This window comes from Eleutherodactylus coqui, chromosome 7 (genome assembly GCF_035609145.1).
Source record: "Eleutherodactylus coqui strain aEleCoq1 chromosome 7, aEleCoq1.hap1, whole genome shotgun sequence".
Lineage (NCBI taxonomy): Eukaryota > Metazoa > Chordata > Amphibia > Anura > Eleutherodactylidae > Eleutherodactylus > Eleutherodactylus coqui.
In genome coordinates, this window is record NC_089843.1 from 115,990,218 (window position 1) to 116,017,226 (window position 27,009).

The 27,009-nt window shown below is 46.6% G+C and overlaps 1 protein-coding gene across 1 annotated transcript in view; it reads left to right on the forward strand.

Moving 5' to 3' along the window:
• Positions 1–26,354, forward strand: part of NPY1R (neuropeptide Y receptor Y1) — a 90,102-nt gene extending 63,748 nt beyond the window's left edge. The window contains exons 2-3 of the mRNA XM_066573570.1: positions 21,834–22,676; positions 24,816–26,354. Coding sequence (XP_066429667.1) covers positions 21,990–22,676; positions 24,816–25,232 — 1,104 coding nt within the window. The 5' untranslated portion in view covers positions 21,834–21,989 and the 3' untranslated portion in view covers positions 25,233–26,354. The remainder of the gene's footprint in view (positions 1–21,833; positions 22,677–24,815) is intronic.
• The last annotated feature ends 655 nt before the right edge of the window (positions 26,355–27,009 follow it).

Consider the following 27,009-nt stretch of genomic DNA (forward strand, 5'->3'; position numbering starts at 1 on the left):
TGAACTGGCAAAGTGCTTCATCCTCTCATGGATCTGTTCATGTTCATCTGTAATACTTCATCTATTTCTAGAGGTCTGCGGCACTCAGGAACATTGCAGCTTTGATACACCTTAGGTGTAACTCTCATATAATTTCAGAGCACTGCCTACTCATGGACACACTGAATTGTAAGGTGCATAAGGCACATCAAATACAGCCACACTAAATGCATATCACCTCCGTGAAGCATCTTGCGAAGCTGGTACATCTTACACAGCACATTATTAACCCCCACATACCCAATAAACCATATTAACCTAATAGATACTCAAAACTAATAGTTATCCCCCACCTAATCATTACACATATCAAATAACCATATATATCCATCATAGCCTATTAGTACATCAAGTGTGCGCTGTTTGGCTTCACATATCAGGCAGCTTTCAATATTCTGGATCCATTTCATCATCTACTTCAGGACCAAGCCTCTGCAGAAAGAGAGGGGGCAAGCTTCTGGCATGACCATCGGCTGCAGATTCAAAGCGGCTGAGTCACTTACATTGTTACAATGATCAAGTTTATTTAGAAAAGTATAGGAATGTACATAAAAATGCATAAGCTGGTCACCCAGCCAGTATCTGAGTGCACAGATATGAAGTGCTTTAGGGTGAAAAAGTGTGAGCAATGTTGCTGACTAAGGCCGCCTGCAGACGAGCGAGTTGGATCCGGCGGCGAGAATTCTCGCCGCGGGACCCGACCCGAGAGCCTGCAGGGATGAGCGCGTACTCACCCGCGCCCGGCGGCCTCGGCTCTTTCATGTGCCGGCTGCCGGGCAGCCGGCGCATGCACAGACCGGAGCCGGCGGCCGGGTGAGTGACGTGTCTGTGCGAGGCTCTGCGAGCCCCGCACAGAAATAGGACATGCCGCGGTTTGTTTGCCGCGCGAGACTTCGCGCGGCCAAACTGCGGCCGTCTGCATAGGAGTGCGTATTGTAATGCACTCCTATGCAGGCTTTCAGTGGCGGAAATCCCGCGGGAAATACCGCCGCGGGATTTCCGCCCGTGTGCAGGCGGCCTAAGGGGAGCAGGTTCTGAAGAATAATGTAGTAGGAGTAATAGAAAGGTAGACAGATTAGAGAATGTGGCATCTAAAAAGATGTATACTTAGGGCACGCAGATAAGTAATACACATACAACCGCATGAGCCAGACACCAGCAAGTATCTGTATATGTTGAGCCTACAGTATATGGAGTGTGGGAGTTACAGCCAGATGAATCTATCAGGTTCTGAGGAATAGTGTAGAAAAGGTGTAAACAGAGAAGCGTTAGGGCTAGAGATGAGCGAACGTATTCGTCCGAGCTTGATATTCATGCGAATATTAGGGTGTTCGGGATGTTCGTTATTCGTAACGAACACCATGCGGTGTTCCGGTTACTTTCACTTCCTTCCCTGAGACGTTAGCGCGCTTTTCTGGCCAATTGAAAGACAGGGAAGGCATTACAACTTCCCCCTGTGACGTTCAAGCCCTATACCACCCCCCTGCTGTGAGTGGCTGGGAAGATCAGATGTCACCCGAATATAAAAGTCGGCCCCTCCCGCGGCTCGCCTCAGATGCCTTGTGAGTTAGATGAGGGACAGTGCTGCTGGTACCGGAGCTGCTGTAGGGAGAGAAATAGCAGTTAGTGTAGGCTTCAAGAACCCCAAAGGTCCTTATTAGGGCCAGTAATACCTGTGTGTTGGCTGCTGTTAGCAGTGCCTTTTTTTTTTTTTTCTCAAAATCGCCTCTGCAGAGCGTTGCACCCGGCATTAGGGACAGAAGTGTTGGATAGGCAGGGAGAGTGTTAGGAGTGAATGTAGCCTTCAAGAACCTCAACGGTCCTTTCTAGGGCCATATTTAAGCGTGTGCAGTACTGTGCTGGCTGCTGTTAGCAGTGCTGCATTTTTTTTTTTTCTCAAAATCGCCTCTGCAGAGCATTGCACCCTCCATTGATACTACAGGGAAAGAATTGTGTAGGCAGGGCCACAACACAGTTATTATTCATTGAATATACGCAGTGGGTCCTTTTGGTGTAAAAAAAGGGAAACGAAATCTATTTGTCCTGCCTCTGTCCGTCCTAAGGGCTGTGGACACGTGTGAGCTGCGTGTACAACGTTAAAAAATCAGACGCACCCAGCTACGGTTTACTGCTGGCTTCGCCATTTGCTTTCCTTAATTGGGAAAAAAATACCTGCTCTGTCAGAGTTAATAACTCTGCTACCCTCAAGTTCTGTGACACATTAGCAGGGACACAGCACAGTTATTAAACTTAGATTATTCATTCAATAGAGGCAGTGGGGCCTTTCGTTTTCAAAAAAGGGAAAAAATTATATTTGGCCTGCAGTCTTGCGCCAATTTATTTCCTGCCTGTGAAATCAAATCACTGGTAATACAGCATGCTGAGGGGTAGGCGTAGGCCTAGAGGACGTGGACGCGGCCGAGGACGCGGAGGGCCAAGTCAGGGTGTGGGCACAGGTCGAGCTCCTGATCCAGGTGTGTCGCAGCCGACTGCTGCGCGATTAGGAGAGAGGCACGTTTCTGGCGTCCCCACATTCATCGCCCAATTAATGGGTCCACGCGGGAGACGGTTATTAGAAAATGAGCAGTGTGAGCAGGTCCTGTCCTGGATGGCAGAAAGTGCTTCGAGCAACCTATAGTCCACCCGCAGTTCTGCGCCGTCCACTGCTGCAAATCCGAATCCTCTGTCTGCTGCTCCTCCTTCCTCCCAGCCTCCTCACTCCACTACAATGACACCTGCTCAGGAGCGGGAACACTCCCAGGAACTGTTCTCGGGCCCCTGCTTAGATTGGGCAGGAGTGGTTCCTCTCCCACCAGAGGAGTTTATCGTCACTGATGCCCAACCATTCGAAAGTTCCCGGGGTCCGGGGGAAGAGGCTGGGGACTTCCGCCAACTGTCTCAAGAACTTTCTGTGTGTGAGGAGGACGATGACGATGAGACACAGTTGTCTTGCAGTGAGGTAGTAGTAAGGGCAGTAAGTCCGAGGGAGCAGCGCACAGAGGATTCGGAGGAAGAGCAGCAGGACGATGAGGTGACTGACCCCACCTGGTGTGCAACGCCTACACAGGACAGGTCTTCAGAGGGGGAGGCACGGGCAGCAGCAGGGCAGGTTGCAAGAGGCAGTGCGGTGGCCAGGGGTAGAGGCAGGGCCAGACCGAATAATCCACCAACTGTTTCCCAAAGCGCACCCTCGCGCCATGCCACCCTGCAGAGGCCGAGGTGCTCTAAGGTCTGGCAGTTTTTCACAGAGACGCCTGACGACCGACGAACAGTGGTGTGCAACCTTTGTCGCGCAAAGCTCAGCCGGGGAGCCAACACCAACAGCCTCACCACCACCAGCATGCGCAGACATATGATGGCCAAGCACCCCACAAGGTGGGACGAAGGCCGTTCACCGCCTCCGGTTTGCACCCCTGCCTCTCCCCCTGTGCCCCAACCTGCCACTGAGATCCTACCCCCCTCTCAGGACACGGGCACTACCGCCTCATGGCCTGCACCCACACCCTCACCTCCGCTGTCCTCGGCCCCATCCACCAGTGTAGTTCAGCGCACCGTCCAGCCGTCGCTTGCGCAACTGTTGGAGCGCAAGCGCAAGTACACCACCACGCACCCGCACGCTCAAACGTTAACCGTCCGCATAGCAAAATTCATCAGCCTTGAGATGCTGCCGTATAGGGTTGTGGAAACGGAGTCCTTCAAAAGTATCATGGAGGCGGCGGCCCCGCGCTACTCAGTTCCCAGTCGCCACTACTTTTCCCGATGTGCCGTCCCAGCCCTGCACGACCACGTCTCCCGCAACATTGTACGCGCCCTCACCAACGCAGTTACTGCGACGGTCCACTTAACAACGGACACGTGGACAAGCACAGGCGGGCAGGGCCACTACATCTCCCTGACGGCACATTGGGTGAATTTAGTGGAGGCTGGGACAGAGTCAGACCCTGGGACCGCTCACGTCCTACCCACCCCCAGAATTGCGGGCCCCAGCTCGGTGGTGGTATCTGCGGAGGTGTATGCTTCTTCCACTAAAGCACCCTCCTCCTCCTCCACCTCCGCAACCTCTGTCTCGCAATCAAGATGTGTTAGCAGCAGCATGTCGCCAGCAGTCGGTGTCGCGCGGCGTGGCAGCACAGCGGTGGGCAAGCGTCAGCAGGCCGTGCTGAAACTACTCAGCTTAGGAGATAAGAGGCACACGGCCCACGAACTGCTGCAGGGTCTGACACAGCAGACCGACCGCTGGCTTGCGCCGCTGAGCCTCCAACCGGGCATGGTCGTGTGTGACAACGGCCGTAACCTGGTGGCGGCTCTGCAGCTCGGCAGCCTCACGCACGTGCCATGCCTGGCCCACGTCTTTAATTTGGTGGTTCAGCGCTTTCTGAAAAGCTACCCACGCTTGTCAGACCTGCTTGTAAAGGCGCGCCGGCTCTGCGCACATTTCCGCAAGTCCCACACGGACGCTGCCACCCTGCGCACCCTGCAACATCACTTTAAGCTGCCAGTGCACCGACTGCTGTGCGACATGCCCACACGGTGGAACTCTACGCTCCACATGTTGGCCAGGCTCTATGAACAGCGTAGAGCTATAGTCGAATTCCAACTCCAACATGGGCGGCGCAGTGGGAGTCAGCCTCCTCAATTCTTTTCAGAAGAGTGGGCCTGGTTGGCAGACATCTGCCATGTCCTTGGTAATTTTGAGGAGTCTACCCAGGTGGTGAGCGGCGATGCTGCAATCATTAGCGTCACCATTCCTCTGCTATGCATCTTGAGAAATTCCCTGCAAAGCATAAAGGCAGCTGCTTTGCGCTCGGAAACGGGGGCGGTGGAAGACAGTATGTCGCTGGATAGTCAGAGCACCCTCCTGTCTATTTCTCAGCGCCTACAGGAGGAGGAGGAGGAGCATGAGGAGGATGAGGAGGAGGGTGAAGAGACAGCTTGGCCCGCTGCTGACGGTACACCGGCTGATTGCCTGTCATCCTTTCAGCGTGTATGGCCTGAGGAGGAGGAGGAGGAGGATCCTGAAAGTGATCTTCCTAGTGAAGACAGCCATGTGTTGCGTACAGGTACCCTGGCACACATGGCTGACTTCATGTTAGGATGCCTTTCTCGTGACCCTCGCATTCAACGCATTCTGGCCACTACGGATTACTGGGTGTACACACTGCTCGACCCACGCTATAAGGAGAACCTTCCCAGTCTCATTCCCGAAGAGGAAAGGGGTTCGAGAGTGTTGCTATACCACAGGACCCTTGCGGACAAGCTGATGGTAAAATTCCCAGCCGACAGAGCTAGTGGCAGAAGGCGCAGTACCGAGGGCAAGGTAGCAGGGGAGGTGCGGAGATCGAGCAGCATGTACATCCCAGGCAGTGCAACAGTCTTTAAGGGCCTGGACAGCTTTATGGCTCCCCACCAAGACTGTGTCACCGCTCCCCAGTCAAGGCTGAGTCGGCGGGAGCACTGTAAAAGGATGGTGAGGGAGTACGTAGCCGATCGCACGACCGTCCTCCGTGACGCCTCTGCCACCTACAACTACTGGGTGTCGAAGCTGGACACGTGGCCTGAACTAGCGCTGTATGCCCTGGAGGTGCTTGCTTGTCCTGCGGCTAGCGTCTTGTCGGAGAGGGTGTTTAGTGCGGCTGGGGGAATCATCACAGATAAGCGTAGCCGCTTGTCAACCGACAGTGCCGACAGGCTAACACTCATCAAGGTGAACAAAGCCTGGATTTCGCCAGACTTCTCTTCTCCACCAGCGGACAGCAAGGATACGTAAGCAATACGTAGGCTGCACCCGCGGATGGAAGCTACGTTCTCTCTCACCATCCAAAACGGGGACATTTCTGCTTCATCAATCTGTGTCTAATATTCCTCCTCCTCCTCCTGCTCCTCCTCCTGAAACCTCACGTAATCACGCTGAACGGGCAATTTTTCTTAGGGCCACAAGGCTCACTCAAATAATTTTTCTGTACAATTTTTAAAAGTTTCAATGCGCTTAAAAGCGTTGGAACTTTAACTTGAACCAATTTTTCGTTACACTGGGCTGCCTCCAGGCCTAGTTACCACTTAAGCCACATTAACCAAAGCGATTAATGGGTTTCACCTACCCTCTTGGCTGGCCATGGCCAATTTTTTGGATGTACATTAGTACTGTTGATACAGCAATTTTTGTGGGCCCTCGCCTACAGTGTAATCAAATGAATTTTTAGCCCACCTGCATTACAGCTGACGTTACCTCAGCTGTGTTGGGCAATGCAATGGGATATTTCTATGTACCGCCGGTGGCTTCCTGGCACCCACCCATGCTGTAGGTGCACACGGAGTTTTTACTACATCTGTACACTTGAAAAGAACCCCAGTCAGACTGGGGCATGCAGTGTGGGCCGAAGCCCACCTGCATTAAGCACGACATTACTACCTCAGCTGTGTTGGGAAATGCAATGGGATATTTCTCTGTACCGCCGGTGGCTTCCTGGCACCCACCCATGCTGTCGGTCCACAGGGAATTATAAATGCATCTGTTTCCACTTGTAAAGAACCCCAGTCTGACTGGGGCATACAGTGTGGGCCGAAGCCCACCTGTATTATGCACGACATTACTACCTCAGCTGTGTTGGGCAATGCAATGGGATATTTTTGTGTACCGCCGGTGGGTTCCAGGGAGCCACCCATGCTGTGGGTCCACAGGGACTTCACAATAGGGAGTTGTACCTTCCTGTGTCTATGAATTGAAAACCGCGGTCTGACTGGGGCATGCAGACACCTTGACAGAATGAATAGTGTGTGGCACATAGGTTCCCCATTGCTATGCCCACGTGTGCAGCTCCTGATGGCGGTGGCACAGGATTCTATTTCTCATTGCTTCTGTACAGCATTGTGGGCTATCGCCCCGCCACTTTTAAAGAGGGTCGCTGCCTAGCCGTGCCAACCTCTGCAGTGTGTGCCTGCGGTCCCTCGTCATGGCAGACGCAATTCTAAATAGACATGAGCGTGGTGTGGCATGAGGGCAGCTGAAGGCAGCGCAGGGACACTTTGGTGTGCGCTGTGGGGGGGAGGGGGGGCGGTTGGGCAGCATGTAACCCAGGAGAAGTGTCAGTGGAGTGTCATGCAGGCAGTGATTGTGCTTTGTTGGAGGTAGTGTGGTGCTTAGCAAAGGTATGCCATGCTAATGAGGGCTTTTCAGAAGTAAAAGTTGTTGGGAGGGGGGGGGCACTCTTGCCGGTATTGTGGCTTAATAGTGGGACCTGTGAACTTGAGATGCAGCCCAACATGTAGCCCCTCGCCTGCCCTATCCGTTGCTGTGTCGTTCCCATCACTTTCTTGAATTGCCCAGATTTTCACACATGAAAACCTTAGCGAGCATCGGCGAAATACAAAAATGCTCCGGTCGCCCATTGACTTCAATGGGGTTCGTTATTCGAAACGAACCCTCGAACATCGTGGGAAGTTCGTTTCGAATAACGAACACCCGAGCATTTTGGTGTTCGCTCATCTCTAGTTAGGGCCCATTTAGACACAATGATTATTGCTCAAAATTCGCTCAAAAGCCATCTGTTGAGTGATAATCGGAGTGTCTAAATGGGCAGCCATCATGCACTGTTTGTGCACTATTCATTCATTTCTGATTTCTACCAAGCTAAAAATCAGCGATTACCCTTATCAGCGCTGTGTGCTGAGTTCTCAGTGGGATATCAGCTGATAGCATTCTTTCAGCTTGTATCCTGCAAGGAGCTCTCAGCAATAGCTCTGAGAAAAAAAAAGCCATTCCTGCTGTTCTCGGCGCTATCAGCTCCGCGGGATACCAGCTGACAGCTCCAATAACAAAGCAGCTGTCTTGCTGTCTTCTGTATACATCGGGAGCCTTCATTAACACACTAATAAGCTTATGCAAAGTGATCGCTCAAAACTGTCACTCAAACTGCCGTTTGAGTGAATTTTGAGCGATCATCTTGCTTGTAAGTACAGTGTAAGGACTGTGAATAGGCAGGCATAAAGAGATGCATTTTTAGGGCAGACTTAAAACTTTGTATAATCGGAAATGAATTTGATTGTCCAGTCTACTGCATTTCAGAGAATTGGTGTAATAAGAGGAAAGTCTTGGAGACAGGAGGTTTGGATTATTGAGGAGGTTGTCTAAGATCACTGGCAGAACAAAGAACATGAACTGAGATGATAAAGAATATATAGTGTGGTGTAGCTATGTGGAAAGCTTTGTAGGTGAGTGTCATATGCTTAAAGTGAATGGGTAACCAGATCAGCCAGAACAGGGTGGAGGCTTCAGTGTAGCACTTGGACAGGTAACTCACCCTATTTTATTCAAGATAGATTGGAGGTTTGTTTGAAGAGGGTAGGACCAATTAGCAATCAGTTATATTAATGAAGATAAAAATGAATTAGGGCAACAATAATAATTTTGGCTGTTTGCACAGTAAGAAAGGGTACATTTTGAATATGTATTAGAGATGCAGGACACATAATCATGAACGTGTTCAAATATCCCACCGTGGAATTTCCGCCCGTGTGCATTCAGCCTATAGATATGATTGCATATAGAAACAACAAAGGTGTCAGCAGCAAAAAAGCATCCACGTCGGGTTGAACAGGTTATCTGCAGCGCCCACTGTGGTCTAGATCCAGGTTACACCACCAGAAGTCATCGCACAAAAGAAGTTGATGTAGGCAGCAGTTGCGGTGCAAGTATAAATAGTCTTTATTCCTCCCAAAGTGTGACGTTTCGACTCAATGAGTCTTTGTATAGATATGATTGCTGCATCTGTAAATAGCTTTGGCACCAGCAACAACAAAAAACTAGACAAGCTTTACATAAAAATAAAAAAGCTTAAAATGTAAATACTTTAGCATAAAAACTGTAATTAAACTTGGACCCCTTATTTTTCAAAAAGGATAAGAGACATCGGGTAAATATAAAGTAACCACATGCGGGAACAGCAACTCAGCTCTGCAAATAGCATGTCTCTAGTACTTCTAATTGCTTCCATATTTGGACATTCTGGACTGACTGCTATGCTTAGCTATTATAAAAAAATGTTTTTGTTTTAGTTGCTGTTCATTTTTACTACATTATCACTATCATACAAGAACAAGTATGAATGGCAAACCTGAAGTACATTTTATGAAAATTGCCATCAAAGAACTGGCTTAAGGCAACATAAATTGTTGAGCTTGGAATCTATTTTCTGTTGTCTGCTGAATAGTAATATTATTTGTCAGAGGTGTTGTTCTGCAGTAGAACAAGCATATTTCTAAGTTTGACATATCATTTCCGAAGGTTCATAAATTGATTCTGCCACTTTCGTAACTGAGTAAAACTTCATAAATTGTGTCATGTAATAACCACAAATGTCAACCACAATGATTAACAGTTTTATAAGCTAGAGTGTAATGAGAAACATGTAAAGTTCAATTTCCAAGAAAGATGTTACTTTAAATAATACAAATTAAACACTTAAATGGGTTATAAAAAGATATATAAAACCCCCCGCAAATGTTCTAGAACAAATATTCTTTCCCCCTTCTTCCTTTTTTTATTTACAAGAGGTCCAGGACAGCATGTGACTTCTGCAGAGAATCAGTGACTGCAATGGTCACGTGCCTTACTACTTCCATCGAAGCCCTTGTTACATGTCCCTTTGTTAGAAAGATCCCCTGGGAATAAGCCTATTAAATTTACCCTGCTAATGAACTACAAGAATGATCTGCAATCCGAAAGAGAATCTGGCAGGAAATATCCAATTTTCCTATAGTGCAGCCACAGGAGTAATAAAGCCTTATATGATGACCATTGAAATCAATTTTAATGCAATGCATAGATGTGCTGTGTCCTCTAGAGCAGATGTTCTTTGTACTGTATTTACTTCCCCCTTTCTCTACTAGATTAAGGATCTATTTTAGGATTTCTATTTAAGAATAGAACATTTCCCTTACCTACTGTATTTTTTCAATTAAAGAATAGGACTATACAATAGGATATTCAACTAGCCTGACCACACTAGCCCTGACATAAGTTATCCCAAATTCTAACTAATTTCCAATTATCACAGAAGTTTGTACTATACCACAAAAGCATGCCAATATATATCTGATCTGCTACTTTTAGATTTATTAATTTCTTAATCTCCTAAACTGCCCCTTTTTTTCATTTTAATTTTTGGTTTTTCATCCCCATGTTCAAAAAGTCATAACTTTTATTTATCCATAAACATAGATGTCTGAGTGCTCGTTTTTTGCCTAACAAGCTATATTTTTCAATGGTACTATTTAATGTACCATATAATGTACTGACAAATTTAAAGTGGAATTCAAATGGGAAAAAAAGCCAAAAATGTAATTCTGTTTTGACAGGGTAAATACTGTGGCAAAATCAACATGATAGCTTTATTCTGTGGGTCAGTACAATTAAGATGATACCAAATTTATACTTTTTTTTTCTTTGCTGTACTACTTTTTAGAAACCAAATATCTTCAGGAAAAAATAAAATTAATTTTCTGCCACCATCTTTTTTCCGTGGGCATGGTTGTATGAGGGCTCGATTTTTGCAGGATGTGCTTTAGTTTCTATTGTTATAATTTTATTCCTTTTTCCCTGGAGTTAGGATACAAGCATGCACCACGTCCAGATTCAGGTTGCGGAATCCCACACAGAATCTGGCTCTGACCGTGGCCGGCGATCCTGTGTACCTGACATTCTCTTGCTTCCCTGTACTGCTGGTGGTCTGCATGGCTCACCGTTGGACATGCACAGTACAGTTTTTTTCTTTTACTACTGCTTTTCCTGTGGAATCCACAGCCCGTCCGCAATGTCAAATGCAGAAGGGCCGCAGATTGGACATCTTCCATTCAGATCAATGGAAGTATGTTGCTATTTTTCCTCTGCGAGCAGAAGCCGCAATTGGTTTCCGCTCAAGTGCATTAAAAAATCACTTTTCTATAGCATGCTATGGAGGGCATTTGTTGCAGAACCCGGAAGTGGATGCCTGCCCCGGATTCCGCAGCAAAAATCCGCCTATATGCATGAGGCTATAGGGTGTCCAAAAATGTGAAATACCAGGCGTTATGTAATTTTTTTTCTAGTATAGATGAAAGAAGGGCAGCAAATCTGGTGCAAATTATCCAAAAACGGCTTTAATTCATATGAACAGGCATGTTCATATGTCACGGAGGAATTAAAGTCGTTTTTGGATAATTTGCCTCAGCTTTGCAGCCCTTTTTTCATCTATTCTGGAATCTACTTGGATTTGTGGTTCATTATCCTCAGGGCTCTGCATTTTGGATGGCTCACTGATTTAAGTATAAAAGGTTTGTGTTGCTGTGCAACTGTTTTTCTATATAATATATTTTTTTTTCTGATGTTGTTCACCATGCAGGACAAATAATGTGTTCCTTTGATAGATTGAAATTCTATGCAGCTACAGCAAATGGATTTTTGTTTTATCATTTTTATTGTTTATCTTAAATACGTGAAAAGGGGGATTTTTAACTTTTTTATTTTTCTAATAAATGTTTGTTTTTTTTTACTTGTTTTCCACTTCTCTTCTAGTCCCCATAATACCATGATCTGACAGGCATTCTATCAAGCCACACCACAAGCATGCCTTGGCAACGCTTGTGGTCTTCAGAAAACCCCAGGCTACCATAACAACCAAACCACACTTTGGTTGCATTGCAGTCGGGTGTGGGGTGGAGGAGGGGGTGCATTCAGGACCCCCAAATTTTGATTGGGGAATAAACATGGCGCTGTCAGAACTGACAGTGGTATTTAAAAAGTTACATCCATGGTCAGCCTACATGCTGAGTGCGGCTATTGCTGCAGGGTCTCAGCTGTAAGAAGCAGCCAGCACCTACAGTGTATGGAGCAGGATTGGCTCCTGATCCCCCTCTATACAAACACTGAATGTACAGGGAGTAAATTTACGCCCTGTATCATTAAAAGGGTTAAAGTTCTTTCAAGGTTTCCTGGATTTAAAACGCATCAACTGAAAATAACACAAACTCAGTGAATCCATTATCTTCAGTATGCACTTTAATGAAATTAGAAGAAACATAATGTGCTTGTTAAAAATAGGAATAGCATTTTCTGGGTAACTCACAATAATAAAAAACGTAATTGTGATTTTGTGAATCTTAGTTAATCACTTCTGCAAGAAGATGATTATACTCTTTCTTGCCACTTTTTATTTCATCCATCAATAAAATGTTCCTCTCATAAATTCAAGGGAGCTACTCCTATTTCTTGTCAAGGAGCACTAACTCATAAAGCCTGTTCTACTGACTTTCCATGTTTATTTTCAGATAATTACTTTGTTTTCTACATGTGTTCACTTAAAATTTGAGTTCGAGCTGCTTGACCTAAACTAAATGTTGTAATAGCCACTTTTTACAAAGTCATTAGCAGACTTATATAGGAGTATTGTAAGCATAGTTATTTTAACTAAATTGTATTACTACTACAGACCTCATTTTAGTTCTAGCACAAGTTTATTTCCAATTATATTATAAAAGAGGAAGAGACAATATTTAAAGGGAAGCTGTCGCCTCCCAACAGCGCCACAAACTTAGTTATGGTTCTAGGGGAGCTGGGTGATGTATATTTTATCCTCACCTACTTATAGTTAATGCTTACCTGTTATTTATATTAATCGCTGCTTGCTGATTGTCAACTATTTCATTCAACACCATTCAGACAGAGCAGTGATATAGAACTACAATTTCTATAGAGGGTCTAAGACATGCCCCCTGTTTTCTCATTGGTGCAGGTTGCAGCTCCCTTCCTCCTCCTGCAACTTTGCTTCCTCTGACTGGCTGTTGTATACAACACAAGTCTATCACAAACTCACCAAAAAGTCAGCACAAGCCGTGTGTCCTTGAAAATAAGCCCTTTCCTGATAATAAGACCTGCCTGGATTTCAAGGGGGTGGAAATAAGCCCCCCCCCCCCCCAAAAAAAAATAAGCCCTAGCCCCACTGCATGAAAAAAAATACTCACCTCGCATCCGCCATCCCATTCCCTCTCACTGCTCTCCAGCTGCTCTGGCAGTCTTTCGTGTCATCCTCAGTAGTGACAGAGCATTCTTTTCTTGGTAACATGGGTTGAATACCTCATCTCCAGCAAGAGATTGCTGTGTTTGGCTCAGGACCGCGGCCTTGGCCAATCACAGCCGGCGCTCGATGAGCCAATCGCAGCCATTCAATGATGTCATTTATTGAATGGCTGTAATTGGCTCATTCAATTATGTCTTTTATTGAATGGCTATAATTGGCTCAACAAGCGCTGGCTGTGATTAGCTGAGTCTGCGGTCCTGAGCCAATCACAGCAATATCTTGCTGGAGGCGGGGAATTCAACCCACATTACCAGGAAGAGAATGCTCTGTCACCGCTGAGGACGACACGGAAGATGACCAGAGTGCCTGAAGAACAGCAAGACTGACCGGGATGGCGCCTGTTAGGTAAGTATTAAGAAACCCCCAAAAAATAAGACATGGTGCCTCTTTTGGAGCAAAAATTAATATAAGACAGGGAAACAAAGTTGAGAGCTGAACTTTATTATAGCAAAGGCAGAATAATAAAAGACTAAGGGTAATGAAATTTAGCAAGTGGGGAGCCTAAAGAGATGTTTTAAAAATGTGAATTAAAGCCGCCATTTAGGCCCACTTAAACTAAAGCTCCATTACCCCTTTATATTATGTGTGGCAGTTACCTGGTAATCTTTTTTTGATAGCAGGTGAGCTTCCCATATAGATACTGACTTACATAACATGTGAGATCATGTCTGGACAGTCACTTGAAATAATCTTTCCAAATACCGCTTTTGTCTAGAATTATGAAGTTTTATTGGCTTCCAAAGCTATTTTACCAGTATAAGTACTGGAAGCACTGTGCTGTTTGCTTGAAAAGTCTGCACAGTGAGCAGAAACCTTGCAATGGGTGAATAAACCTGCATTATTGATTTGGATGGCTGCCTCTCTCGCTCGTTTAGTACTTATCCATATAGGTATGCCATTGATGTTTATGACTAGAGATGAGCGAACACCAAAATGTTCGGGTGTTCGTTATTCGTAACGAACTTCCCGTGATGCTCGAGGGTTCGTTTCGAACAACGAACCCCATTGAAGTCAATGGGCGACCAGAACATTTTTGTATTTTGCCGATGCTCGCTAAGGTTTTCATGTGTGAAAATCTGGGCAATTCAGGAAAGTGATGGGAATGACACAGTGACGGATAGGGCAGGCGAGGGGCTACATGTTGGGCTGCATCCTAAGTTCACAGGTCCCACTATTAAGCCACAATAGCGGCAAGAGTGGGCCCCCCCCCCCTCCCAACAACTTTTACTTCTGAAAAGCGCTCATTAGCATGGCATACCTTTGCTAAGCACCACACTACCTCCAACAAAGCACAATCACTGCCTGCATGACACTCCACTGCCACTTCTCCTGAGTTACATGCTGCCCAACCGCACCCCCTCCCCCCCACAGCGCACACCAAAGTGTCCCTGCGCAGCCTTCAGCTGCCCTCATGCCACACCACGCTCATGTCTATTTAGAATTGCGTCTGCCATGACGAGGGACCGCAGGCATACACTGCAGAGGTTGGCACGGCTAGGCAGCGACCCTCTTTAAAAGTGGCGGAGCGATAGCCCACAATGCTGTACAGAAGCAATGAGAAATAGAATCCTGTGCCACCGCCATCTGGAGCTGCACACGTGGGCATAGCAATGGGGAACCTATGTGCCACACACTATTCATTCTGTCAAGGTGTCTGCATGCCCCAGTCAGACCGGGCTTTTTAATTCATAGACACAGGCAGGTACAACTCCCTATTGTGAAGTCCCTGTCGACCCACAGCATGGGTGGCTCCCTGGAACCCACCGGCGGTACACAAAAATATCCCATTGCATTGCCCAACACAGCTGAGGTAGTAATGTCGTGCGTAATACAGGTGGGCTTCGGCCCACACTGCATGCCCCAGTCAGACTGGGATTCTTTACAAGTGGACACATGTAGGTTTAACTCCCTGTGGACCCACTGCCTGGGTGGGTGCCAGGAAGCCACCGGCGGTACATAGAAATATCCCATTGCATTGCCCAACACAGCTGAGGTAGTAATGTCGTGCGTAATACAGGTGTGCTTCGGCCCACACTGCATGCCCCAGTCAGACTGGGATTCTTTACAAGTGGACACATGTAGGTTTAACTCCCTGTGGACCCACTGCCTGGGTGGGTGCCAGGAAGCCACCGGCGGTACATAGAAATATCCCATTGCATTGCCCAACACAGCTGAGGTAGTAATGTCGTGCGTAATACAGGTGGGCTTCGGCCCACACTGCATGCCCCGGTCAGACGGGTTCTTTAGAAGTGTACAGATGTATTAAAAACTCAGTGTGCACCTACAGCATGGGTGGCTCCCTGGAACCCACCGGCGGTACACAAAAATATCCCATTGCATTGCCCAACACAGCTGAGGTAACGTCAGCTGTAATGCAGGTGGGCTAAAAATTAATTTGATTACACTGTAGGCGAGGGCCCACACAAATTGCTGTATCAACAGTACTAATGTACATCCCAAAAATTGGCCATGGCCAGCCAAGAGGGCAGGTGAAACCCATTAATCGCTTTGGTTAATGTGGCTTAAGTGGTAACTAGGCCTGGAGGCAGCCCAGTGTAACGAAAAATTGGTTCAAGTTAAAGTTCCAATGCTTTTAAGCGCATTGAAACTTATAAAAATTGTTCTGAAAAATTATTTGAGTGAGCCTTGTGGCCCTAAGAAAAATTGCCCGTTCAGCGTGATTACGTGAGGTTTCAGGAGGTGGAGCAGGAGGAGGAGGAGGAGGAATATTAGACACAGATTGATGAAGCAGAAATGTCCCCGTTTTGGATGGTGAGAGAGAACGTAGCTTCCATCCGCGGGTGCAGCCTACGTATTGCTTACGTATCGCTGCTGTCCGCTGGTGGAGAACAGAAGTCTGGGGAAATCCAGCCTTTGTTCATCTTGATGAGTGTTAGCCTGTCGGCACTGTCGGTTGACAAGCGGCTACGCTTATCTGTGATGATTCCCCCAGCCGCACTAAACACCCTCTCCGACAACACGCTAGCCGCAGGACAAGCAAGCACCTCAAGGGCATACAGGGCTAGTTCAGGCCACGTGTCCAGCTTCGACACCCAGTAGTTGTAGGGGGCAGAGGCGTCACCAAGGATGGTCGTGCGATCCGCTACGTACTCCCTCACCATCCTTTTGCAGTGCTCCCGCCGACTCAGCCGTGACTGGGGAGCGGTGACACAGTCTTGGTGGGGAGCCATAAAGCTGGCCAGGCCCTTAAAGACTGTTGCACTGCCTGGGATGTACATGCTGCTCGATCTACGCACATCCCCTGCAACATGGCCCTCGGAACTGCGCCTTCTGCCACTAGCGCTGTCGGCTGGGAATTTTACCATCAGCTTGTCCGCAAGGGTCCTGTGGTATAGCAACACTCTCGAACCCCTTTCCTCTTCGGGAATCAGAGTGGGCAGGTTCTCCTTATACCGTGGATCGAGCAGTGTGTACACCCAGTAATCCGTCGTGGCCAGAATGCGTGCAACGCGAGGGTCACGAGAAAGGCATCCTAACATGAAGTCAGCCATGTGTGCCAGGGTACCTGTACGCAACACATGGCTGTCTTCACTAGGAAGATCACTTTCAGGATCCTCCTCCTCCTCCTCCTCCTCCTCAGGCCATACACGCTGAAAGGATGACAGGCAATCAGCCGGTGTACCGTCAGCAGCGGGCCAAGCTGTCTCTTCCCCCTCCTCCTCATCCTCCTCATGCTCCTCCTCCTCCTCCTGTACGCGCTGAGAAATAGACAGGAGGGTGCCCTGACTATCCAGCGGCATACTGTCTTCCCCCGCCCCCGTTTCCGAGCGCAAAGCAGCTGCCTTTATGGTTTGCAGGGAATTTCTCAAGATGCATAGCAGAGGAATGGTGACGCTAATGATTGTAGCATCGCCGCTCACCACCTGGGTAGACTCCTCAAAATTACCAAGGACATGGCAGATGTCTGCCAACCAGGCCCACTCTTCTGAAAGGAATTGAGGAGGCTGACTCCCACTGCGCCGCCCATGTTGGAGTTGGTATTCGACTATAGCTCTCCGTTGTTCATAGAGCCTGGCCAACATGTGGAGCGTAGAGTTCCACCGTGTGGGCACGTCGCACAGCAGTCGGTGCACTGGCAGCTTAAAGTGATGTTGCAGGGTGCGCAGGGTGGCAGCGTCCGTGTGGGACTTGCGGAAATGTGCGCAGAGCCGGCGCGCCTTTACGAGCAGGTCTGACAAGCGTGGGTAGCTTTTCAGAAACCGCTGAACCACCAAATTAAAGACGTGGGCCAGGCATGGCACGTGCGTGAGGCTGCCAAGCTGCAGAGCCGCCACCAGGTTACGGCCGTTGTCACACACGACCATGCCCGGTTGGAGGCTCAGCGGCGCAAGCCAGCGGTCGGTCTGCTGTGTCAGACCCTGCAGCAGTTCGTGGGCCGTGTGCCTCTTATCGCCTAAGCTGAGTAGTTTCAGCACGGCCTGCTGACGCTTGCCCACCGCTGTGCTGCCACACCGCGCGACACCGACTGCTGGCGACATGCTGCTGCTAACACATCTTGATTGTGAGACAGAGGAGGAGGAGGAGGAGGAGGGTGCTTTAGTGGAGGAAGCATACACCTCCGCAGATACCAGCACCGAGCTGGGGCCCGCAATTCTGGGGGTGGGTAGGACGTGAGCGGTCCCAGGCTCTGACTCTGTCCCAGCCTCCACTAAATTCACCCAATGTGCCGTCAGGGAGATGTAGTGGCCCTGCCCGCCTGTGCTTGTCCACGTGTCCGTAGTTAAGTGGACCGTGGCAGTAACCGCGTTGGTGAGGGCGCGCACAATGTTGCGGGAGACGTGGTCGTGCAGGGCTGGGACGGCACATCGGGAAAAGTAGTGGCGACTGGGAACTGAGTAGCGCGGGGCCGCCGCCTCCATGATACTTTTGAAGGACTCCGTTTCCACAACCCTATACGGCAGCATCTCAAGGCTGATGAATTTTGCGATGCGGACGGTTAACGTTTGAGCGTGCGGGTGCGTGGCGGCGTACTTGCGCTTGCGCTCGAACACTTGCGCAAGCGACGGCTGAACGGTGCGCTGAACTACACTGCTGGATGGGGCCGAGGACAGCGGAGATGAGGGTGTGGGTGCAGGCCATGAGGCGGTAGTGCCTGTGTCCTGAGAGGGGGGTTGCATCTCAGTGGCAGGTTGGGGCACAGGGGGAGAGGCAGGGGTGCAAACCGGAGACGGTGAACGGCCTTTGTCCCACCTTGCGGGGTGCTTGGCCATCATATGTCTGCGCATGGTGGTGGTGGTGAGGCTGTTGGTGTTGGCTCCCCGGCTGAGCTTTGCGCGACAAAGGTTGCACACCACTGTTCGTCGGTCGTCAGGCGTCTCTGTGAAAAACTGCCAGACCTTAGAGCACCTCGGCCTACGCAGGGTGGCATGGCGCGAGGGGGCGCTTTGGGAAACACTTGGTGGATTATTCGGTCTGGCCCTGCCTCTACCCCTGGCCACCGCACTGCCTCTTGCAACCTGCCCTGCTGATGCCCTTGACTCCCCCTCTGAAGACCTGTCCTCCTGAGTAAGCGTTGCACACCAGGTGGGGTCAGTCACCTCATCGTCCTGCTGCTCTTCCTCCGAATCCTCTGTGCGCTGCTCCCTGGGACTTACTGCCCTTACTACTACCTCACTGCAAGACAACTGTGTCTGATCGTCATCGTCCTCCTCACCCACAGAAAGTTGTTGAGACAGTTGGCGGAAGTCCCCAGCCTCTTCCCCCGGACCCCGGGAACTTTCGAATGGTTGGGCATCAGTGACGATAAACTCCTCTGGTGGGAGAGGAACCGCTGCTGCCCAATCTAAGCAGGGGCCCGAGAACAGTTCCTGGGAGTGTTCCCGCTCCTGAGCAGGTGTCATTGTAGTGGACTGAGGAGGCTGGGAGGAAGGAGGAGCAGCAGACAGAGGATTCGGATTGGCAGCAGTGGACGGCGCAGAACTGCGGGTAGACGATAGGTTGCTCGAAGCACTTTCTGCCATCCAGGACAGGACCTGCTCACACTGCTCATTTTCTAATAACCGTCTCCCGCGTGGACCCATTAATTGGGCGATGAATGTGGGGACGCCAGAAACGTGCCTCTCTCCTAATCGCGCAGCAGACAGCTGCGACACACCTGGATCAGGAGCTTGGCCTGTGCCCACACCCTCACTTGGCCCTCCGCGTCCTCGGCCACGTCCACGTCCACGTCCTCTAGGCTTACCCCTACCCCTCAGCATGCTGTATTACCAGTGATTAGATTTCCCAGGCAGGAAATAAATTGGCGCAAGACTGCAGGCCAAATATAATTTTTGCCCTTTTTGGAAAACGAAAGGCCCCACTGCCTCTAGTGAATGAATTATCTAAGTTTAATAACTGTGCTGTGTCCCTGCTTATGTGTCACAGAACGTGAGGGTAGCAGAGTTATTATAACTCTTGGAGAGCAGGTATTTTTTTTTCCCAATTAAGGAAAGCAAATGGCGAACCCAGCAGTAAAGCGTAGCTGGCTGCGTATGATTTAGCAATGTTTTTCACGCAGCTCACACGTCTACACAGGCGTAAGGACGGACACAGGCTGGACAAATAGATTTGTTTTCAGTTTTTTCCCACCAACAGGCAGCACTGCGTATATTCAATGAACCTGCGAAGTTTAATAACTGCGCTGTGTCCCTGCTTATGTGTCACAGAACGTGAGGGTAGCAGAGTTATTATAACTCTTGGAGAGCAGGTATTTTTTTTTCCCAATTAAGGAAAGCAAATGGCGAACCCAGCAGTAAAGCGTAGCTGGCTGCGTATGATTTAGCAATGTTTTTCACGCAGCTCACACGTCTACACAGGCGTAAGGACGGACACAGGCTGGACAAATAGATTTGTTTTCAGTTTTTTCCCACCAACAGGCAGCACTGCGTATATTCAATGAACCTGCGAAGTTTAATAACTGCGCTGTGTCCCTGCTTATGTGTCACAGAACGTGAGGGTAGCAGAGTTATTATAACTCTTGGAGAGCAGGTATTTTTTTTTCCCAATTAAGGAAAGCAAATGGCGAACCCAGCAGTAAAGCGTAGCTGGCTGCGTATGATTTAGCAATGTTTTTCACGCAGCTCACACGTCTACACAGGCGTAAGGACGGACACAGGCTGGACAAATAGATTTGTTTTCAGTTTTTTCCCACCAACAGGCAGCACTGCGTATATTCAATGAACCTGCGAAGTTTAATAACTGCGCTGTGTCCCTGCTTATGTGTCACAGAACGTGAGGGTAGCAGAGTTATTATAACTCTTGGAGAGCAGGTATTTTTTTTTCCCAATTAAGGAAAGCAAATGGCGAACCCAGCAGTAAAGCGTAGCTGGCTGCGTATGATTTAGCAATGTTTTTCACGCAGCTCACACGTCTACACAGGCGTAAGGACGGACACAGGCTGGACAAATAGATTTGTTTTCAGTTTTTTCCCACCAACAGGCAGCACTGCGTATATTCAATGAACCTGCGAAGTTTAATAACTGCGCTGTGTCCCTGCTTATGTGTCACAGAACGTGAGGGTAGCAGAGTTATTATAACTCTTGGAGAGCAGGTATTTTTTTTTCCCAATTAAGGAAAGCAAATGGCGAACCCAGCAGTAAAGCGTAGCTGGCTGCGTATGATTTAGCAATGTTTTTCACGCAGCTCACACGTCTACACAGGCGTAAGGACGGACACAGGCTGGACAAATAGATTTGTTTTCAGTTTTTTCCCACCAACAGGCAGCACTGCGTATATTCTATGAATAATAACTGTGTTGTGGCCCTGCCTATACAATTCTTTCCCTGCAGTATCAATGGAGGGTGCAATGCTCTGCAGAGGCGATTTTGAGAAGCCCAAAAAAAATGCAGCACAGCCAACAGCAGCCTGGACAGTACTGCACACGGATAAATATGGCCCTAGAAAGGACCGTTGAGGTTCTTGAAGGCTACACTCACTCCTAACACTCTCCCTGCCTATGCAGCACTTCTGTCCCTAATGCCAGGTGCAACGGTCTGCAGAGGCGATTTTGAGAAAAAAAAAAAAATCCCACTGCTAACAGCAGCCAACACACAGCTATCAGTGGCCCTAATAAGGACCTTTGGGGGGTCTTGAAGCCTACACTAACTACCAATTCTTTCCCTACAGCAGCTCCGGTATAAACAGCACTGTCCCTCATCTAACTCACACCGCATCTGAGGCGAGCCGCGGGAGGGGCCGACTTTTATATTAGGCGAACACCTGATCTCGCCAGCCACTCACAGCAGGGGGGTGGTATAGGGCTTAAACGTTGCAGGGGGAAGTTGTAATGCCTTCCCTGTCTTTCAATTGGCCAGAAAAGCGCGCTAACGTCTCAGGGAAGGAAGTGAAAGTAACCAGAACACCGCATGGTGTTCGTCACGAATAACGAACATCCCGAACACCCTAATATTCGCACGAATATCAAGCTCGGACGAACGCGTTCGCTCATCTCTATTTATGACACCTTCATTTCTAGTCCTAAAAATAAGATATTTTCAGTTAGCTAAAATGGAAAATATGAAAACAGCAGTATGGCAGCCAGTCAATAGTGAATGCTGAAGGCATATTTAATACTGACTTAATTAAACAGGAGAAAAATATTAATGGTTCATTTCAAGACTGTTGCATAGAGAGATAAAAAAGGACTATGTTAAAAGTAACATTACTTTGTATTTTGCTTTTCCACAGATTATCCACAGATTACTTGGTCTCCATATGAACATTTTACTAATTACCTCGTCCAGAATGGAAGCTAGAAAATCATATAATCTACATCACTGAATCATCTTAGTTTGCTTTCTACTCTTTGTTGTCATTGGCGGTACTGTGAAGACCATATACAAGATGAATTTTTCAACAGAGTACAGCAATCAGTCAACGAATGACTCATTCTTCCAAAATGGAAGCACCGTGCCGCCATACAATGACTGTGCTTTGCCATTGGCAATAATTTTTACATTATGTCTGGCCTATGGAGTTGTTATTATACTTGGACTTTCTGGAAATTTGGCTCTTATTATAATTATACTGAAGCAAAAAGAGATGCGTAATGTCACCAATATTCTCATTGTAAACCTCTCATTTTCTGATCTTTTGGCAACAATAATGTGTCTCCCGTTTACTTTGGTTTACACCCTGATGGATCACTGGATTTTTGGGGAAGTAATGTGTAAGTTGAATGAATATATTCAATGTGTGTCAGTCACAGTTTCTATTTTCTCATTGGTCCTCATTGCTGTTGAGCGTCATCAACTCATCATAAACCCTCGTGGATGGAGACCAAATAACAGACATGCCTGCATTGGAATCACAGCAATATGGATTGTAGCCATGACTGGTTCTTTGCCTTTTATGATATACAATTCTCTAACCGATGAACCATTTCTGAATATTAGCATTGATTCATACATTGGAAAATACGTGTGTATGCAAGTATTCCCAAAGGAGAATTTCAGACTTTCATATACAACTCTGCTATTTGTTGTACAGTATCTTGGACCACTCTTCTTTGTATTTATCTGCTATACAAAGGTAACATTTTTCAATTTTGAAAGCATGATCTTGGTTTTTCACTTTATACTTTGTTTTTCTAGCATATTTTATGCAGAATTCATTTCATTCTATATACAATTAATATATCTGTCATTAACATACTGTATATTGCATGACTATAATTCTCACAGTTTAGTCATAGATTTTTTTATCCAATAAAAATTTAAGGGTAATCATTGTAAAATGAAAAGCTGCACAAATTTGCTATGTATTTTTTGCATCAATTCCTCATGGTTTTTATCTTGCAGCCATTCAATGGGAACCTCAACAGCTTACGTGTAAGGGCTCAGTCACACGGGCGTTTATTGCCGCGATTTGCGCATGCGCATGCGTCCGGCGATTTTTTAAAACCATTGCTTTGCAATGGTATCGGACACATGAGCGCTTTTTATGCGCTCGTCCGATAAATTAGAGAACAGAAATCGCAGATCGCACCTATCTGCGATCTGCGATTCCTGTTCTCTTCTCTATATGCGCTCAATGGGGCCGGCGGCAGCAGCGCCGACCCCATTGAGAACATATAGAAGACAAATCATTCTTCTCTGCCACAGCTGGAACAGCTGTGGCAGAGAAGAACGATGTTTGCCCATTGAATTCAATGGAGCCGGCAATACAGCCGCTCCATTGAAAGCAATGGGCTGCCGGCGTGCGCGGGATGAATTGTCGGGAAGCGGTTAAATATATAACCCCTTCCCTGCAATGCATCCTGAAAAGTGAAAAAATAAAAAAAAAGGATGTACTCACCTGCTCCCGGCAGCCTGAGATCCCCGCGGCCGTCCTGCAGTGGGTGTGAAGGGGGTGTGACTCAGGCTTGCCCCTGATTGGCTCAGCCTGAGCCAATCAGAGGCTGATCTCAGTCACACCCATTCATGAATTCATGAATGGGTGTGACTGAGACTTGCCTCTGATTGGCTCAGCGCTGAGCCAATCAGGGGCAAGCCTGAGTCACACCCCCTTCACACCCACTGCAGGACGGCCGCGGGGATCTCAGGCTGCCGGGAGCAGGTAAGTACATACATTTTTTTAATTTTTTCACTTTTCAGGATGCATTGCAGGGAAGGGGTTATATATTTAACCCCTTCCCAACAATTCATCCCACACTCGCCCGCAGCGCTTGCATTCAATGGAGACGGCTGTATTGCCGGCTCCATTGAATGCAATGCGCTGGACACCTCCGGCCCGTTTCTAATGAAACGCGGCTAGGAGCAGATTTGCGGGCGATTTTTCGGCGCCGGTCACGCGATTTGCGTATGCGCATCCGTCATGCGATGCGCAAATCGCGTGAAAAAACGCCCGTGTGACTAAGGCCTAATGGATAAAAATCTGTCCATGGTCATATGATGGACACATAGGTTCTCAGATAGTTACAAGACAGTTTTGATAACTGTACTGTATTTGTAAACACCTCCCCCGCATTAAGGTGTCCATTACATTACCTGAATTGAGTCTCAACCCCTGAAAGTAAAAGCTTCTGCAAAATGACTTCAAGCAGTGACAAAAGCTATGAGGATGTGATACATTAAGTAAATTGGAAAATTCCATTAATTCTCAACATGCAATAAATAAGTTGCTTTTCACTGAAACTGTAATATTCATGTAGAAAACATATATTTCAGTCATGACAAGTGTCACATAAAATAATGTATATTATAATCCTAAATGATAACATGTATTTTGCAAAGGTTATAAATTCAAGTTTTGCTAGTAATAATCACAAACATATTACATTTCAGTTGTAAAATGTAATATTATTCAGAACACTGAAAAGTAAAGAGTACAAAAAAATTAGCAATGAGTGAACTTTTCAAAACTTTGGTTTGGCCAATTCGCAGAATTTTGGCAAAAAATTTGGTTTGGCCCAAATCAGTTCAAACCAAACCAGAATGTTACCAATGATGGAGGAAGAGGTGGAAGAAAATTTTAGTGGGTTCGGCCAAGATGAATCACCTGAGGTTCGGATTCATGCCGAATTGAACGTTTAGCAAAGTTCGACCCAAACTGGGTTATACTATTTAAGTTTGCTAAATACCAGCATATATATTTGGTTTCTCTGCATGTAATGGTAATCCTAAATACATTACTAATATGGGTAAATGTAATCTTTTTCTTTCTCTTTAGATATTTCTCAGATTAAAAAAACGGAACAACATGATGGATAAGATGAGAGACAATAAATACAGATCCAGTGAAACAAAGAGAATCAACATCATGCTCTTTTCCATTGTGGTTGTATTCGCTTTATGTTGGCTGCCGTTTTTCATCTTCAATTTGGTGTTTGATTGGAACCATGAGGCAATTTCAACCTGCAATCATAACTTGCTATTTTTGATTTGCCATCTGACAGCAATGATCTCCACTTGTGTTAATCCAATCTTCTATGGTTTTCTCAACAAAAACTTTCAGAGGGACTTACAGTTCTTCTTTAATTTCTGTGATTTTAGATCTCGAGAAGATGACTATGAGACTATAGCTATGTCCACCATGCACACTGATGTTTCTAAAACATCTCTTAAGCAAGCAAGCCCAATAGCATAAAATGGATGATGAAATGCCAGTATATTGGCAGTAAGTGTATTAAAAGTACTGTATGTTCCCCCAATAAGCACAAATCCATCGCATAAGACTTATCACCAGTCACTTCATAAACATTTGTGTTTTTGGAACTTGTCAGCACTTGCATTGCATCTGGACATTGGGAGTTTTCTGCATAGTTATGCCTGTATCTCCCACACATTTTAGTATATGTGATTTTGTACAATGACACTTACTGCTATATCTTTATATAATAGCATTCAGTGGTTATGTGCTTTTACTTTGTTCTAGTGGGTTAGAGTGGCTTTTGGCACTTAGAACAACAAAAATTCACTGATCACCCAAAAACTGTGAATGTTACAATATTTTATACTTCACTTAAGCTTGTACTATCAGTTATAACCACAGTATATTAAATACTATTAATAAATTGTTACTTTTACAAAGATATGTACAGAAACAAACATAAGTATATTTTAAAATGCATTATTAAGGCACTGCTTTATAGTTATATCCTTGTTTTTTTATTTCAATATACACTGCATCTGTAGTAGTTCCAGGGAAGACAATATTTTCAGGAAGTGTGCCTTAACATTTATACAGTGAGAATTAGTACCGTAGATGTGATTTTCTTCTATAAAGGATGTGTTGTATTACTGGTTTGTTACCATTATTGTCAGTAGCAATTGTTTCTGTGGCTGTTAAATTTACATAATTTTCTAAAAGGCTAAGTCCATTTTATTAAAACAATTAATATTAAACACCTTTGTATAGTTTTAATAACTATACCTCACTGTCTGCTGCCCTGACTTTGCTTACTGTTCTGATACAAACAAGGTTACGTTTTCATAGTACTAATTGGCTTCTGAACCCATCACTGGGTGACTTGAACATTCAGTTGTATCATCCATGGAGCTGATATTCACAACTTCATTCATCTGTTGCATTCCGTTATACTCAGCAACCAGGAACAACAAACAAAGAGAAGGCAGCAGAAGCATTGAGGAGAAAATTATGTAAGTGGCAGTCACAGAAATACAGGTAAATATTAAAAACTACCATTATGTTGCATAGATAATTATTATGATGTTAAAATAAAGTGGATATTGCCTTTTCTAGACACTATCTTTTGCTAGAGATTTGTAGTTGTTTTTTTATCCTTCCAAGGTTTGCATAAATAGGAATACAGAAAATGATTTTGTCTTTGTTTCAACTTAAGGTTTCTTCATGTGGGACAATTTTTTCAAAGAACTAATTTGCCGTTTTCAAAAAAATGTGCAGCCAGGATATGAGGTTCATTTTCTTCAGGATGCTCCTCACTGCTGGATGACAGCTCTTGCTTAAGTTAAGCGCTAAGTAGCACTGTTGACTGTAAATGTTGAGTGCCATTTACATTTACAGATTGTTGTACTGATAGCGATAAGTTCTGATTAGAGATGAGCGAACGTGTTCGTCCGAACTTGATATCCGTGCGGATATTAGGGTGTTCGGGATGTTCGTTATTCGTAACGAACACCATGCGGTGTTCGGGTTACTTTCACTTCCTTCCCTGAGACGTTAGCGCGCTTTTCTGGCCAATTGAAAGACAGGGAAGGCATTACAACTTCCCCCTGTGACATTCAAGCCCTATACCACCCCCCTGCAGTGAGTGGCTGGGGAGATCAGGTGTCCGCCTAATATAAAAGTCGGCCCCTCCCGCGGCTCGCCTCAGATGCCTTGTGAGTTAGATGAGGGACAGTGCTGTTTGTACCGGAGCTGCTGTAGGGAAAGAATTGGTAGT